The sequence below is a fragment of the Eschrichtius robustus genome, chromosome 19 (genome assembly GCF_028021215.1).
Source record: "Eschrichtius robustus isolate mEscRob2 chromosome 19, mEscRob2.pri, whole genome shotgun sequence".
Taxonomy (NCBI): domain Eukaryota; kingdom Metazoa; phylum Chordata; class Mammalia; order Artiodactyla; family Eschrichtiidae; genus Eschrichtius; species Eschrichtius robustus.
The window spans coordinates 37,704,344-37,722,522 of NC_090842.1; the positions used below are offsets into that span (position 1 = coordinate 37,704,344).

Consider the following 18,179-nt stretch of genomic DNA (forward strand, 5'->3'; position numbering starts at 1 on the left):
CCATTTAGGATGGCTACTAACAACAACAACAACAAAAAACCAGAAAATAAGTGTTGGCCAGGATGTGGAGAAATTGGAACCCTTGTGCACTGTCGGTGGGAATGTAATATGATGCAGTTATTATAGAAAACAGTATGGTGGTTCCTCAAAATTTAAAAACAGAATTATCAAATGTCACTTCCAGGTAAATGCTCAAAAGAATAGAAAGCAGGATCTCCAAGAGACACATAACTATACACGTCTATAGCAGCACTATTCACAACAGCAAAGAGGTAAAAGCAACCTAAATGTTCATTGACAGATGAATGGATAAAGTGTGGTATATCCACACAATGGAAAATTATTCAGACTTAAAAAGGAAAGAAATTCTGACACATGCCACAATATAGATGAACCTCAAGGACATTATGCTAAGTGAAAAAAAGTCAAAAAAAATACCATATGATTCCACTTAGATAAAGTATCTAGCTAGAATAGTTAAAATTCAGACAGGTAGAATGGTGGTTGCCAGAGGCTGGGGGAGGGAGGAATGGGAGTTGTTTAATGGGTTTCATGGGTAGAGTCAGCTTTGCGAGATGAAGAGTTCTGGAGATCACATAACAATGTGGATGTACTTAACACTACTGAACTGTACTCTTAAAAATTGTTAAGATAGTAAATTTTATATTTATTTTACCACAATTTTTTAAAAAAGTGAATGTGCTTTAATTTTACCTGGTGATGAATAGATTGCTTTTGACCCAAAGCTAGAATCTAAATCTTGGTACCAAAATCAAATTATATACCTTCTTAAAATAAATGAGGAAAAGACTCACATCCATTTTAGATCAAAGTAATAATAGAAGCACTATTTAGTGAATGCCTTCTAAGTGTCACACACTTTACAAATATTACCTTTAATTCTCACAAGGTAGATAATATTTCCATTTTATAAACAAGGAAACTGAAGCTCATTAAGGTCGTAATATTTTCTCAGGGTATAAGTGGCAGAGCCAGAATTTAAATGCAAGTGCATGTGGTTTCAAATCTCACGTTCATTCCCCTCTACCACATGGCTGTGGGACATTATGGCTGTGTGGGATCATTTGATTACAGCATTTCTCTAACCTTAGCTTGCTAAGTGTCTAGAATTAAAAGGGGCAGGGAAAGAAAATCACTCCCTTAGTCACTCCTGTTCTGTGCAGCAGGTATTATACCTTATTTACAGCAGATAGAAGGCAACCACTATATCATTATTGATACCATTCTGATTAGGCTTTAAAAATTTGGATGCAATCAATCACTTTATTGCATTCTTCATGGAAATATTTAATTAGATCACGTATTCTTTTTTTTTTGAAAGTTAATAAACTTTATTTTTTAGAGCAGTTTTTAGGTTCATAGCAAAATTCAGCAGGAAGGACAAAGATTTCCGCTATGCCCTCTGTACCTGCCCATACTGCCCCATCCACAGCCTCCTCCACTATTGACATCACCCGCTACAGTGGGTGTATTTACTACAGTTGATGAACCTACAATGATACATTGTTATCACCCAAAGTCCATTGCTAACATTAGGGTTCACTCTTGGTATTGCACATTCTGTGGGTTTTGATGAATGTATAATGATATATATCCACCATTGTAATATCATACAGAATAGTTTCACTGCCCTAAAAATCCTTTATGCTCTGCCTATTCATCTCTGCCCCCACCCCAATCCCTGGAGACCACTGATCTTTTTACTGTCTCCACAGTTTTTTCCTTTTTCAGTGTCATATACTTGGAGCCATAAGGCCTTTTCATATTGGCTTCTTTCACTTAGAAGTACACATTTAAATGTCCTCCATGTCTTTTCATGATATGATAGCTCATTTCCTTTTACTGCTGAATAATATTCCATGGTCTGGATGTACTACAGTTTATGCATTCACCTACTGAAAGACATCTTGGTTGCTTCTAAATTTTGGCAACTATGAATAAAGGTGCAATAAATATCAATGTGTAGGTTTTTGCAGACGTAAGTTTTCAACTCATTTAAGCAAGTACCAAGGAGCATGATTACTGGATTACATGGTAAGAGTATGTTTAGTTTCGTAAGAAGCTCCCAAACTGTCTTCCAAGTAGCTGTAACATCATGCCTTCCCACGAGCAATGAATGAGAGTTCCTGTTGTTCCACATCCTCGCCAGTATTGTTCTTCAATATTGAATTGTTGGTCTGGGCCTTTTAATTTTCATATGAACTTTAGTCTGTTGATGTCCTCAAAATGCTGGGACTTTGATTGGAATTGTGTTGAATCTATAGATCAAGTTGGGAAGAACTAACATCTCGACAATATTAAGCCTTTCTATCCATGAATGTGCAATCTCTCCATGCATTTTATTCTCCTTGGATATGTTGATATATTGGAGTTTTGAAGTTTTGCTTCGTAGTAGATCATGTATTCTTAATTTTGGTTAAAATCATGTCTGGCATGATGCCTCAGAGCCCCTATAGCAGCTTATCTTTCCAGGCCCTTTTCCACAGTTTTAAAGTAAGTATTTAGTAACGTTACATTTTTCAGTATGTGGATATCAAAGAAAATAAACCTTGGTCTCTTTTTTAAAGTATAATTGACTTACACTATTATGTAAGTTTCAGGTGTACAATATAGTGATTTGATATTTCTCACATTATGAAATGATCACCAGTTATCATGTCATCATACAGTGATTACATACTATTGACCATATTCCCTATGCTGTACATTACATCCTCATGACATTTATTTTATAACTGGTAGTTTGTACTCCTTAATTTCCCTCACCTATTTCACTCATCCCCTCTACCCATCTCCCCTCTGGCAACCACCAATTTGTTCTCTGTATGTTTTGTCTATTCATGTTTTGTTTTTAGATTCCACATGTAAGTGAGATCATACAGTATTTGCATTTCTGTCTGACTTATTTCACTTAGCATAATACCCTCTAGGTCTATCCATGTTCTCGCACTTCAGTGTTTCTTAATTTTTTAATATGATGCTAATATATAACTAATTATGTGAGACCTCTATATGTGTTTCTTTCTGTATTTTAATACTTACTAAATACTTATACCAGGAGCTGTACTAAATGCTTTACATGTATTAGCTCAGATACTCCTCCAAATTATTCTATGAGGTAGACATTACTTTTATTCCTACTTATTGATTTGGCATAAAGAAGATAATTAATTTGCTCAAGGTTTCACAGGTGGTAAATGGCTGAGCAGTGTTTTAAACCCAGAAAGTCTGATTCAAGAGTTTGTGCTCTGGGGAGCAGTATGGTTCAGTGTTCAGCAACCTGGGCTTTTTTCCTGCTAGAGTAGACGGCTTTTGGCATACCACAGATTCTCCCAAACTGATAACAACTGCACCTTGAATGCATATAAAAATAATATTTATTAACTTAGGCTGTACTATATATTGATTTAGTCAAACCAAGAGATTAACACAAAAACTTAAGTAAAATCTTTAGACTCCATTCAGCTTGAATTTCATATTCTGGATAGGACAGGAGACTGTCTTTCGCTTAAAACGAAACAAGAAAGCAAAATAGCTTCAATGACATTTTGTAGGAGTGCAGACCTGTGGGGAGCCAAGGCTGAGCCAACCAGGCGCTGTGGCTAATCTAACGAATTTGCTGCCCATGTGAGAGCCACCCTGCTCAGCCCCAATGCTGGTTTCTTTGCTATTAAGGATAGGATCCTTGTTATAAAAGCTCAAACAAATTTCCAAAGCCCTCACATCTTCCTTGAGGTGGCAGATGCACTGCTGGTTTGCAGTACAGGTAGTCTGGAAGCTGAAATCACTCTGTTGTAGCCTTCTGTGCTTTGGCGGCATTTTCCAAAATTTTCCTTTTCCACTGTTCATAATCCTGTGTCAGATCGTCATCTTTTTGCGGTTTATGTGGGATCTCTACTACATTCTCTATTTCTATGAGAGAAAAAAAATTTTTAATGTTTCAAAATCCTTATGTTTACAAATGAGTAAGAAAGAAGTAAGCTTGTTTACTTTAAAACATCTATCTTAATTAAGTAATAGGGAATAAGATACCAAAATGAGAAGTGGAAACAGAAGTTAACACATCAGTTTTTCACTCTCCCTTACATTCCAAGACATCTTGATGATAGCTAACATTTATCAAGCCCTGAATCCAGCACTTTTAATTGTATTATCTCCTTCAACCCTCACCACAATTATGTGAAATGGGTGCTAATATTAATCACATTTTATAGATTAGGAAATTGAGGCTCACAGAAATTGTCACTTTCCTAAAATCACATAGCCACTCGGTGGTAAAGCAGGATTTGAACCTAAGCAGTTTGCCTTCAGACGTATTCTTAATTACATGATACTTCTGTAAACTACTGCTTGGAAAACTGGTCTTATCAAATGATTAACTTCCAGGATTTAGTTAAAATCTGACTTTTTTTTTTTTAATTGAAGTATAGTTGATTTACAATGTTGTGTTAGTTTCTGGTGTACAGCAAAGTGATTCAGTTATACATATATATATATTCTTTTTCATATTCTTTTCCATTATGGTTTATCACAGGATACTGAATATAGTTCCCTGTGCTATACAGTAGGACCTTGTTGTTTATCCTTCGTATATATAATAGTTTGTGTCTGATAGTCCCAAACTCCCAATCGAACCCTCCTCCTTGGCAACCACAAGTCTGTTCTCTATGTCTGTGAGTCTGTTTCTGTTTCGTAGATAAGTTCATTTGTGTCATATTTTAGATTCCACATACAAGTGATATCATATGGTATTTGCCTTTCTCTTTCTGACTTATTTCACTTAGTATGATAATCTCTAGATCCATCCACGTTGCTGCAAATATAAAATCTGACTCTTGTCAAGGCAAGCTGCTAAAGCAGCAAAGGGCTGTTCATTGCGTTAAACCCACTGTATACTAATCCCATTGTACTAATTTCAATGTTTATCCGGTGTTAATAATGCTTCACCCTTTGCTAATAATGCTTTACCCTTTGCTGAAGGTTCAACCACTGTCTTCTTTTTCTTCCGTGGTGGAGTAGCTGAATCTCCAGGCTCTCCTTTAGGGGGGAAAAAAAAGTATTATCACAGTTAATTTTTCTCCTATTTTCAATTTTAGTTTTGGAGCATATTTTGGATCACAAATAAAAACCAGATACCTTGATTGACCAAATACTAGGATAAGGAGAAGGCAAATGATCTTGCCCTTCTCTTTTCTTTGGCTTTTCCTGTCAGACTTCAGAACAGAGAATCTATTTTCTAGGCATGAATTTACAGAATCACAGGGTTGGTTTTTTTTTGTTTTTGTTCTTTAGTTATTAAGCTATTTTATTTGAAAAATAGAAAAGAACAGTAATTTTCTCAGTAAAAACCGATCTTGTCTACAGATAGACAAGAATATATAATTCAGAAAGCAGCTAGTTTGCAAGTTTGAAAATACCTAACTTTTTACATTTTCAAATGACACGTTCTTGCAACATGGAATGAATACTCACTGTCAATCTGCTGCCCAATCTTCTCTAACTGTTTACAGAGTCGATCAAACATGGCTTTTTTTACACCGGATGTGGCTGCCATTTTATTTTTGTCCACCTTTAGCTTTAGAATCCTAGAAAAGAATTTGATAAATTGCTGTTCTTAAGATCAGTATTGTTACCTTCTTTGGCCAACCAGTTATCAACTTATTTCCTTTCCACTCAGGCTTTATGAAGAGCCCCCAGCTGTTTAATTTTCCCTTTATTTCAAACATATATCATTAGCTAAAACCATGCAAACTTACCTTTTAAAGCTATTTATTTAGTTACTTATTGTACTGCGAGAGTTAAAATGCACACGGGGTCTGTTACGTAACAAATGGAGCACATAAAAGACATTTGCTATAGTACTTCATGCTTTATAGAACTCTTTCTTATACATCTCAGATGTTAACTAACTTGCTAAATGACAATTACAGCATTTAAAAATGTTTAACTCATTTTAAACACTTATGATGTTCATATTTATATGACTACAAGAATATAAACCACCCTCCCCTCCAAAAACCCCCTCCCTAATAACACTTCACAACCACCACTAATGAAAAATACAAACCAAACTTCTTATTTAAAATAACAAATCGGGGCTTCCCTGGTGGCGCAGTGGTTGGCAGTCTGCCTGCCAATGCAGGGGACACGGGTTCGAGCCCTGGTCTGGGAGGATCACACATGCCGCGGAGCTACTGGGCCCGTGAGCCACAATTACTGAGCCTGCACTCTGCAACAAGAGAGGCCGCGATAATGAGAGGCCCGCACACTGCGATGAAGAGTGGCCCTCACTTTCCGCAACTAGAGAAAGCCCTCTCACAGAAACGAAGACCCAACACAGCCATAAATAAATAAATAAATAAATAAATAAATAAATAAATAAATAAATAAATAAAAATTTAAAAAAAAATTAAAAAAAAAAAAAACGGTCAATGACTCAGCTACTTGCCTTTTAAAAAAAAAAAAAATAATGGATCCATTCAAACCTTTCTTTGTTCAGTGAAATGTGCTTTCAAAAGTGAGGTTGCCAATACTGTTTTCTACCATAACAGCCATACTCCCTCCACACATACATATACCTCTGTTGAAATAAAGGGACGATTTCTATTCACTAATAGTAGCTAATGGAGCCAAACACACCAAAATTAGTGGTTAAATAGTAAGAAACCTATTCTTCAAGCATCAGCTACAATTTGTTTTCTAAGGAGTTTTCCAGCAAGATAAAACAAGACAACTTTAGACAAAGATAACAATTACTAATATTTCCAGGGTAAAATTTCAGTATACACATAGATAACCCCGAAGATTCAAATTAAGAATTTATCATTGAAAAGTTTTATAAATTACTTGAAAAAGAGTTGCAATCAGTACTTAAAAAAAATGTGACTGGAAAATCACAACTAAGCACCGTTTTAATGATAGATCTCATGACTTAGCATACATATACATACATGCGGCTGCCACTTGGCAAGTGGACTTCGGGCAACACTAGTTCCTAGCTGTCAGGTCCACTGTGGGGTAAACTGAGAATCGGGTCACTTGGCCACTATTAAGGTTATTTAGGAAAATATGCTCTGAGTTGAAATCAACCAAATTAGAAGTATTCTTTGGCAACGAGAAATTTATTTATAAATTATAGGCTTTTCTGAATGTTAAAAGGAACACTTACTTGCATGCTGAAAGTAGTGCAGCAGTGGTGAAAAGCGGCCTGGATAAGTCAAGATCCACTTGCTGTGTTTGTGGAAGACTGGACTCATAGCTAAGTGAAAGCAGTGTTTGCAGAGTTATTTGTTAGAAAATATTATTTCAAAGAAACTGAAAATGCAAATCAGAACTTACAAACTATGTAAATGTATAAGATATGCATTCTGTCACTTCATCATATTAGTTATTTTTTAAGACGGAAAATTACCAGGACATTGGATACTTCTGCTTTATGTATCAGTATCGATTTTCAATTATATGTCTCATACCTTTGCAGTATCTTTGAAGCCATGTTCACTGCTTCTGTACAGCTAAACTGTACAGCTAGGTCTCTTATTCCAATATTCGAGTTCAGGCCCAGTAAACACTCAAAAGATTTAAGACAACTCTGATACATCTTCTTGTTCAAACCAGAAAGTCTAATTAAATAAGCCTTTGAAAGGAAAAATAGATGAATCATAAAAATCATAAGTGCTGTATATTAGTACCTTTAACACTTGTTTAGTAAGTCAACGTTTCAAGATTAATTAATTCTGTGGCAAGTCACTCTACCTAAAAGCTTAGCTTCATTTAGTCAAAAATCAGTAATCATTTCAGGCAAGTTAAGTACCGCTGGCAAGAAGCTCATACTATAGAAAGGCAGTCATGCATGTGTGCAGATAATTTAAAATACAACATAGTGTTACCACAGCCAAGCTGTGAATTAAAAAACATAGGAGATGGCATATATGGTTATTTGCTTTAACAAAGGTGCCAATGTGCAATTCATTGGAAAAACAAAGGAGGGAAGTAGTGGGAGTGAGGTGGGGAGGGTGAGTGTGTGTGAAAGGGAGATAAGAGGGAAACTGGGAGAGAAACAGGAGGATCAACAACTGAGGGATACCAACTCTGCTTGGGAAAGGAAAGCTTAATAAAGGATGTAACAGCAAGGCAGGGTCATTTTAAGACAAACAGGAGCTTGCTAGAAAAGCATTCCAGGTTAAAAAAAAAAAAGCATTGCATTTACAAAGTCAGTCATTAAGGTGCATGGTCTGTTAAGTGAATAGTGTAGCTTGAGGTTAGTAGGGTTCAAGAAGGGCTGGAGAGTTTGATGGTAATGGGGAGCCAACCCATGGGGAGCCAATGGTGTTTTTAATGCCACCATTTTTATCAGTGTACCATTATGTGACAGGCACTGTGTTAAGAGTGTTACATATAGTACATTGTTTCCTCCTTACAATTATCCAGTGAAATGGATATCTTTACCCCCATTTGATGGATGAGGAAACTAGAGACTCACAGAGTTAGTAACCGGTGGTGTTGAGATTTGGTCTCAACATGTGAGTCTTGCCATAGCTTGGCTCTCAACCACTGTGACATTGGAAGAAAAATAATACATGGGTTTTAAAGTATGTGATTTAGGAGAATGATGCTAGAGGCAGTGTGGAAGACAGCCTTGTGTAAAGAAAGAGGTGCTCAGGAAAACTAGGTAGTAAAGAATAAAGAGAATGTTGCAAAAAATATTTTTTCTCAAACTCTACAAAATGGTTCTAAAGTTCATCTAGAATAACATGCGAGAAAAGCCAGGAAAATTCTAAAACACGGAGTTTTGATGGGGGCTAGTCCAACCAGAGATGAAAACATGATTAAACTTCAGTGTTGCACTGGATTATTCAGACATTCAGTGGGACCTACTTACCCTGTCCAAGGGGCACTTCATGCAGGAAGCTGCAAGGTCCAGGCACATGACTGCATTGCTGGTTTCTGTGGTTCGTGCAGACAGGCCACTACACTTCACATGGGACAGTCGCAAGTACTCCTCTGCTTTCCTGAGCAACACATTCACTAAAACTCTTTTCCAGAAGTTTGCCCAATACTTTGGTAAACAATGAATTCAGCCTGGCGGACTTCACTCCGACCCTAACTCCTATGCAAGTTTATTTGGGGCTGGGAATGAAACTCACATCTTTTGGGGGAGGACAGGGTTCTACAAAACAGAACAAACCCTCTGACTCCAGACATCACTGTGCTCAAGTACTTTCAAGCAAAAGTAAATTCCTGAAATCCTCCCAAAAAGGCCAACCCTTCTTTCAGCCTTCCATTACTGGAACAAGCATGAACTGTGACAGAGGCAGGCAAGTGAGACGAGGGTTCCTCCTTCCTCTAAATCTGTGGTTCTCGGGACTTCCCTGGTGGCGCAGTGGTTAAGAATCCGCCTGCCAATGCAGGGTACACGGGTCCGATATCTGGTCCAGGAAGATCCCACATGCCGTGGAGCAACTAAGCCCCTGCGTCACAGCTACTGAGCCTGCGGTCTAGAGCCCACGCGCTGAGAGGCCATCCTCTGCAACAAGAGAAGCCACTGCAATGAGAAGCCCGCGCACCGCAACTAAGAGTAGCCCCCGGTCGCTGAAACTAGAGAAAGCCTGCGCACAGCAACGAAGACCCAACGCAGCCATACGTACATACATACATACGTACATACATAAATAAAAATAAATCTGTGGTTCTCAAACTTTAGTGTACATGACAGTCACCTTGGGGCTTGTGAAAAGATTGCTGGTCCCAGCCCGAGTTTCTGATCAGTAGGCCTATAGCGGGGCCCCAAAATGTGCATTTCTACCAGGTTCCAAGAAGATACTGATACTGCTGGTCCAGGCACCACACTTTGAGAACCACTGTTCTAAATGATTACGAGTCCAGGAGGTGTTCCTTTCCTTCCCTTCCCTCACCTAACTGACAGTCCAGGCACCCAGGCTAGCCCTGCCCTCCCAGTTTAACTACAATACTTTCTTTCTTTCTTTTTTTTTTTTTACATTTATTTATTTATCGGCTGTGTTGGGTCTTCGTTGCTGCGTGCGGGCTTTCTCTAGTTGCGACGAGCTGGGGCTACTCTTTGCGGTGCGCGGGCTTCTTATTGCGGTGGCTTCTCTTTGTTGCGGAGCACAAGCTCTAGGCACACGGGCTTCAGTAGTTGTGGCACGCGGGCTCTGTAGTTGTGGCTCACGGGCTCTAGAGTGCAGGCTCAGTAATTGCGGTGCACAGGCTTAGCTGCTCCGCGGCATGTGGGATCTTCCCGGACCAGGGCTCGACCTGTGTCGCCTGCATTGGCAGGCGGATTCTTCACCACTGAGCCACCAGGGAAGCCCCAATACTTTATTTCTAATCCTGGATCATGCAAAAGTCCTTCCCATCTCCGGGCTTTTGCACAGGTTGCTGTCCCTGCTTGGGCCCTCTTCGCACATCTTCCCGTGGCTGGCACCTTCTATAAATCCGGTCTCAGCGCCAACTGCACGCCCCCTGCGAGGCTTTCTCGCAAGTTTTTTTTTAAATTAAAGGCTGCAGCCAGGCTGCGCTCCGCCCCATCCCCAGCGGCTCCGCACACCGCCCCATTCCGTTTCCTGCGTAGTCGTTGCCACCATAGACACTGCCCTCCATGAGGTCTCTACCCCGTCTGCCTGCCTCCGCCGTAAACGCAGTCAATAAGTTTCAAGGAAACGACGCAAGCTCTCCGCCTCTCTCCCTTTCCCACCACCGTGCATCCCACAGTGCTAGCTGTTTCCAGGGGCGTCTACACTCGCCCCTCCGGCCTGCTCACTAAGCCCACTGTCGGGAGGTTTTTCTTGAGGTAGGGCCTAAAACCCTTCTGAGGGCGCAGGGCCGCTGGGGTGCGCCCGACCGTACTCACCTCAGCACCTCCGGCTCGGCGATGCCCAGGCGTGGGGCTAAACGCCGGATCACGCCAGGCTCCATGGCGCGGACAAAGACTACAACCGCAAACAGCTGCAACGCGACGAAACCCGCGCGCGGACGTCGCGCCCGCCAGTGAGGGCCGGGACCCACCCCCCCGCTGCACCTGGATTGGTTGGGACAAGAAGTAGCGACTGCCCCGTAAACCAATCCTGGTCTTCCTTCTGAGCGTGCGCGCTGCAAGTACACGCGCCAAGGCAGAAAGTGAATGTGCGCCGGCAGCTCCCACTCCTTGTATTCCTCCCTTCTAGGCAGACTCAAATGCTCCTTAGGCTCCTGCTGTCTCCTTCCTGCCGCCAAGAGATTTCCCCCTACTCCGCACTGTCCCGCCACACACAGTGGAGAGATTGGCTAGCGCCTAGGTTCCTCAGTCCAGCGTGAAGTGACAAGGACCAATAAATACGCGAGACTTGGGGGGCCAATCGAGGAGCTGCCTACAGGGTCCGAAGGCGGAGCTAGAGGGGGCGGGGCTTGGAGGGGCCGCAGAGTCACCTGACCGCGGGAGGCTCCGCGAGGGGTGGGTTCTGCTGGCTGCAGGCTTAGGGGAGTCGCCATGGTGAGTGCCGAGGGGCCGCGGGCCCCGGGTCGACCCTTCTCCCAGCACCTGCTCACTCCCACCGCGTTGGAGCCTTGCAGGAGGAGTCGGGGACCCGCAGCCGGGTCGGGGCTAATACCAGCCCGGCTTGGCCTGCGGGGTGGGCGACAGGCCGGGGAAGGCCGCAGGCGGGGCGATCCGGGCTCGGGTGGGCGGGGGTGCTTGGCCGCGGCCGTTACTCTTTGAGGAGGTGTCTCCGCTCATTAGCTCTGGGGGTCCGTCAGGGCCTGCGGCCCCTCTGAGTGGAGTCGGCCACCGCCCGCCTTGATGGGATCCCGAGTGCCGGGTCTGGGCGTCTGGCTGGAACGGGTGCGTGCGGAGGGCCTGAGGCTCAGAGGTGGCGTTGGGATCCGCCCAGAGGCTGCTCCCTTGCTGGCGGTTCCACCTTTGTGCCTGGTAGTGCTTTCTTGTCCCTTCCTTGTGCAAGAAATACCTTCCAGAGGGGCCTTAATGGTGCCCGGGCCTTCTTCGGCCTCATAGCCCCCTTCGATTGCAGTGTGTGTCAGAATTCTAGGGAATCGCTTACGTGAATTTCCTGGAAGGACTCATGCTCTCTGATATCTACTAATACTGAGAGACGGAAGGGAGACTGCTTGTTTCCTTTAACACTTGTTCGTTGGGCGTCCTGGCTCTCTTACTGACCTCCCCATTGATGAAATCCAAGTGTTTTACTTCCTGGAAGTAGGCATACTCCTTAGCGCCTCTCCGTGCTGGCAGCAAATCATGGTGTGGCTGTTGGCTGGTGAACTTGAACTTCCTCAAAATGTGAATCCTTGTGTCTAGTTTCCACAAAGGCAAGTTGTCACTTGCATTTTATTAGCGTTTGACATAGTCTGCACTGTATGAATAATGTTTTTGGATGTTGGTGTACAGTATGTCAGTTTTATCTCACTATTCACTTTACGTAGACAGGCTTCTGAAAACCTGTAAGCCTGGAAACAGGGGTCGCTTTAAATGTGTTAATGCCAGAAAGCAGAATGTTTGACATATATTACTTTCGTATAATATGATGCCATACAAGGTGATTTTGCTTATTTCTCAGAATTTTTAGTTGGGAATTGATATAAGAACGGTGCAAAAATTAAACTAGGATTTCTCTGTTTCTCAACATTTATGGATTGACATAGTGTTTTGTAATCAAAGCAGTTACTTGAGGATCCACTATACATCCAGATTCTGTGCTTGATGAACCAGTTTGAAGCAGTGAGCCAGGCACACAGTCCTGTCCTCATGAATTTTATCGGGAAAGAAAACTTGAGTAGCAGGCTTGTCACAGCCACTGTCTCTGTGACTTGGGCAAGTCACTCAATCTTCTTTGAGTCTCCTTTTTGCATCTGAAAACAAATGTTGCCTCTTTGGCCCTTCCCAATCCTAAAATTCTAGGATCCAATTCAGTTCATCATGCATCTTGTGTGCCTTCTATGTCATGGAGTTTGCTGGGCACTGGGAACATAGTCCTTGCTTTCAAAGAACTTAAGGGTCTATCAGGGAAGACGTGCTTGTGGAACTTAATGGAATACAGTCTGAGGATCGCTTTGCTAGCTAGCATTGTCAACTCAGTGTTGTGGGGCCCTGGAGGGAGAGACAGTTCTGCCTGGGGAGCTTGGGAAAGACTACAGAGAGTAACATGTTAACTGAGATTCTGAGGAAGGTGAGCAGAAATTCCCCAGGTGGAGAAGGAAGCGTATTGCTAGTAGATAAAGCTGGGAGAAGTGAATGCTCATGGTGTGTGCCATCATAGGATTCCTGGGGAAATTTATTGGTAAATTAAGGTGGAGACACTTTGGTATTAAAATACATGTTGGGACGTTCCCATCCCTTCATCATCCTTAGTTCTCCCTACTTCAATTGCTATTTTGTGCCTTTTCATCATTTTTAAAATAGTACTTTCATTAACATAATGAAATTCTGTATTTTTGTGAGACTAGTTATTTTCATTTTACAGTTGCTTTGCATCGCGTTGTTAGATTACATCTGTAGCGTGAGTGGAGAGATTGACAAATAAGTTTCTAGGATCGTTGGAGATAATTGCTGGTTTCTAAGTGGGATATAATAATAATGGTAACACTTATGTGAAGTGCTTATTACTAAGTGCTAAGCACTTTTCAGGCTTTATCTGTGTCACTTATTACTCATAACGGTGATGTAAGTACTCTTATTAACCTTGTTTGCAATAAGAGGAAGCGAAAGCACATTGTTTGAATGGAGAATAGTTTTATAAGTGATATGTTCGTAGTGACCTTTGTTTTCTCTGCACCTTTTTAAAAAAAAATGAATTTATTTATTTATTTTTGGCTGCGTTGGGTCTTCATTGCTGCACGCGGGCTTTTTCTAGTTGCAGCGAGCAGGGGCTACCCTTTGTTGTGGTGCACGGGCTTCTCGTTACGGTGGCTTATTTTGTTGCAGAGCATGGGCTCTAGGCGCGCGGGCTTCAGTAGTTGTGGCGCATGGGCTTAGTTGCTCCGCGGCATGTGGGATCTTCCCGGACCAGGGCTCGAACCCATCTCCCTTGCATTGGCAGACAGCTTCTTAACCACTGCGCCACCTCTCTGCACCTTTTAACTGTGTAGACTTGGGAGGGCTGTTCGGCTTGAGTCCCAAGCTAAAATGGGCCTGATCACAAATGTTAATTTGATCTTGACTCTGTAGTGTTTCCATTTTTCTCTGATGCATGTAGCTGCTATGTACAGAGTCATTTGTAAACGGAGAACCACTTTCATGAGTGAGGAATCATTGTACCTGGCTTGTGTTTAATGAGAGCGTGTTCACATTATACTTGACACTACTCTCAATGTGACACTTCCCAGGAAGGGCATCTAGATGCTCCTTTAGAATAGCCATTTGGGGACTTCCCTGGTGGTGCAGTGGTGAAGAATCTGCCTGCCAATGTAGGGGACACGGGTTCAAGCCCTGGTCTGGGAAGATCCCACATGCTGCAGAGCAACTAAGCCCGTGTGCCACAACTACTGAGCCCACGTGCCACAACTACTGAAACCTGTGCACCTAGAGCCCGTGCTCCGCAACAAGAGAAGCCACCGCAATGAGAAGCTCGCGCACTGCAACGAAGAGTAGCCCCTGCTCGTCACAACTAGAGAAAGCCCGCGCACAGCAATGAAGACCCAACGCAGCCAAATAAATAAATAAATAAGTAGACTAGAATAGCCGTTTGTATAATAACTACATTGTCTTACAAGTAATGTGTAAAAATACATTAATATAGCTTTATCTCTTCATTTGTAGCCTACTGATAAGTCTGTAATTTTCTACATTGTATACATATATGTTTCTATTAATTTTAAACCCCATTGATACAAAATAGAAAAATTTTGCCAATTTGTTTACAGGTTACTGAATCTGGTCATTTCTATACAAATATTTTTGAATTGCTTGTAATCTCTTTATAACCACAGTTTTATTTGCTATATAATTATACACAACAGCCAAAAGGTAGAAGCAACCCAAATATCTATCAACAGACGAACGGATAAACAGAATGGTATATACACATGATGAAGTATTATTTAGCCTTAAAAAGAAGGAAATTTTGACATATGCTACAGCATGGATGAGCCTTGAAGATATTATGCCAAGTGAAATAAGCTGGACACAGAAGGTCAAATATTGTATGATTCCACTTATATGAGGTCAGACTCCTAGAGAGAAGCCAAACTCCTAGAGAAAAAAAAGTAAAGTGGTGGTTGCCTGGAGTGCAAGTCGGGGGATGGGGAGTTACTGTTTAATGGGCACAGACTTTCCTTTTGGAAAGGTGAAAAAGTTCTGGAGATAGATGGTGGCAATGGCTGTAAAATGATGTAAATGTGCTTAATGCTACCGAACCGCACACTTAAAAATGGTTAAAATGGCAAATTTTATGTTATGTATGTTTTACCACACTAAAAATTATAAAAATTTCCTGATATATCACTACTTATCTCTAAGTTGGCCATCTGAACCTAGTGAAATCCATTGATTCTAATAATTGTTAAATCTATTGCATCCAGAGTTAAGAGCCAAAAAACCCAAACCATAGCTTGGTCTCCCTGAAGTTTTCAGATGGCTAGACCGTGATGAACAGTGAATTTCATTAAGTCAGAATCCTTAAATGCTCATGTTCTCCTTGCCAACATTTTACACTAATAGTTCTGTTGTATAAATTAGTGTTCAGTTTAAAAGATACATAACTTTTTCTTTGAAATTTATTTATGCTTATGAAGAAGTATGGTCATAGGGAAACTCAGTTTACTAGAGTTTGCCGCAGGAAAAGATAGAGAGATGCTTGGCATTGCTTATTATTCAATTAATTTTTTTCTCTTTCCAAAATTAGACCAAGAAAGTATTCTATCTTTATAAATGATTCTAGTTCAGAAGTGGGTTTTATGTGCTTTTTGTTAATCTCGAAATTAAGTGTTATTTTGATTGTCTTTGATAATGGAGCAGACCAGATTTAACTTTCGTGTTTATAAGTAAGTGCTTGCCTTCCAGCTTCCTAGTTCATTGTGTAGGAGGCATTCTATCTCTAGTCATTTTTCTTTTTTATTAAGGTAGAATTCACATAAAATTGACCATTTTAAAGCGAACAATTCAGTGACATTTCGTACATTAACAATGTTGTATGACTACCATCTCTGTCTAGTTTCAAAACATTTTTATCTCCCGAAAAGGAAACCCTGTACTCATTAAGCAGTTACTCATCCACTCTCCCTCCTGGTAACCACCAGTCTGCTTTTTGTTTCTATGGATGATTTACCTATTCTGGATGCAAGCTTACTTTGTTTTATTGTGCTTTTGCTTTACTGCATTTTTTTTTTTTTAAACAAATTGAAGGTTTGTGGCAACCCTGCAGCTAGAAAGTCTTTTGGCGCCATTTTTCCAACAGCATTTGCTTACTTCATGTCTTTGTGTCACATTTTGGTAATTCATGCAATATTTCAAACTTTTTCATTATTATATTTGTTCTGGTGATTAGTGATCTTTGATATTACAATTGTAATTGTTGTGGGGTGACACGAACTGTGCCTATATAAGTGGGCAAACTTAATTGATAAATGTGTGTATTCTGACTGCCCCCCCGATCGGCTGTTCCCCGTTACTCTCCCTCTCCTTGAGCCTCCCTGTTCCCTGAGATACAACAATATTGAAGTTAGGCCAATTAATAGCCCTACAATGGCCTCTAAGTGTTCAAGTGAAAGGAAGGGTTGCACGTTCTCACTGTAAATCAAAAGCTAGAAATGATTAAGCTCGGTGAGGAAGGCATCTCCAAAGCTCAGCCTCTTGCACCAGTTAGCCAAGCTGGGAATGGAAAGGAAAAGTTCTTGAAGGAAATTAAAAGTTCTACTCCAGTGAACACATGAATGATAAGAAGGCACAACAGCCTTATGGTTGATATGCAGAAAGTTTTAGTGGTCTGGATAGATGATCAGACCAGCCACCACATTTCCTTAAGCCAAAGCCTAATCCATAGCAAGGCCCTCTCTTCAGTTCTTTGAAGGCTGAGAGAGGTTAAGGAAGCTGCAGAAGAAAAGTTTGAAGCTAGCAGAGGTTGGTTCATGAGGTTTATGGAAAGAAGCCATTTCTATACCATAAAAATGCAAGGTGAAGCTGCAAATGGTGATGTAGAAGCTGTAATAAGTTATCCAGAAGGTCTAGATAAGACAATGATGGTGGCTACACTAAACAACAGATTTTCAATGTAGACAAAACTCTCACAGCTAGAGAGGAGAAGTCAACGTTTGGCTTCAAGAACAGGCTGACCCTCTTGTTAGGGGCTAATGCAGCTGATGGCTTTAAGTTGAAGCTGATACTCATTTACCATTCCTAAAATCCTAGGGTCCTTGTGAATTATGGGCCTGTGCCCATAAATGGAAAAACAAAGCTTGGATGACAGCACATCAGTTTACAACATAATTTACTTAATGTTTTAAGCTCACTGTTGAGACCTAGTGCTCAGAAAAAAAGGATTCCTTCCAAATATTAATGCTCATTGACAATGCACCTGGTCACCCAAGAGCTCTGATGGAGATGTACAGTGAGATTAATACTGTTTTCACTCCAGCTAACACAACATCCATTCTGTAGCTGACAGATCAAGGAGTTATTTTGAATTTCAAGTCTTGTTATTTAACAAATATATTTCATAAGGCTATAGCTGCCATAGTTAGTGATTCCTTTGATGGATCTGGATAAAGTAAAGCTGTTAAGAATATTTGTGATTCATGGGAAGAGGTCAAAATATCAACATACACAGGAGTTTGGAGGAAGTTGATTCTAATCCTCATGGATGACCTTGATTGGTTTAAGACTTCAGTGGAGGAAGTAACTGAAGATGTGGTGGAAATAGCAAGAGAACTAGAATTAGAAGTAGAGCCTGAAGATGTGACTGAATTGCTGTAATTCATGATCAAACTAACAGCTGAGGAGTTGCTTCTTATGGATGAATAAAGAAAGTGGTTTCTGGAGATGGAATCTACTGGCGAAGATACTGTGAAGGTTGTTGAAGTGACAGTAAAGGATTTAGAATATTACGTAAACTTAGTTGATAAAGCAGGGCAGGGTTTGAGAGAACTAACTCCAATTTTGAAAGAAGTTCTACTATGGGTAAAATGGTATCAAACAGCATCACATGCTACCGAGA

General features: G+C 41.0%; 2 protein-coding genes across 5 annotated transcripts in view; one reads left to right on the forward strand and one right to left on the reverse strand.

The window, feature by feature from the left end:
* Positions 1-3,181: 3,181 nt before the first annotated feature.
* On the reverse strand, positions 3,182-11,317 carry ORC6 (origin recognition complex subunit 6). 3 transcript variants are annotated; one of them, XM_068529011.1, is made up of 7 exons: positions 10,892-11,317; positions 8,903-9,032; positions 7,494-7,657; positions 7,190-7,279; positions 5,494-5,606; positions 4,990-5,058; positions 3,182-3,933 (listed from the first exon to the last, which is right to left on the reverse strand). In XM_068529011.1, exons 1-7 carry the CDS (start codon positions 10,954-10,956, stop codon positions 3,806-3,808), a joined length of 759 nt encoding a protein of 252 aa, XP_068385112.1. In that variant the 5' UTR covers positions 10,957-11,317; the 3' UTR covers positions 3,182-3,805. The 3 variants fall into 3 exon arrangements, with proteins under 3 accessions (XP_068385112.1, XP_068385114.1, XP_068385113.1); XM_068529013.1 differs by having other exon boundaries at positions 8,903-9,024; positions 10,892-10,969; XM_068529012.1 differs by having other exon boundaries at positions 8,903-9,048; positions 10,892-10,960.
* Positions 11,318-11,420: 103 nt separating this feature from the next.
* VPS35 (VPS35 retromer complex component) overlaps positions 11,421-18,179 on the forward strand; it is a 33,272-nt gene continuing 26,513 nt past the window's right edge. Inside the window, exon 1 of one of the 2 annotated variants that reach the window (XM_068528295.1) lies at positions 11,421-11,509. In XM_068528295.1, the coding sequence (XP_068384396.1) occupies positions 11,507-11,509 (3 nt within the window). In that variant the 5' untranslated portion in view covers positions 11,421-11,506. Of the gene's footprint in view, positions 11,510-12,322; positions 12,343-18,179 lie in introns of those variants that run through there. The other variant, XM_068528296.1, reaches the window with a different exon arrangement.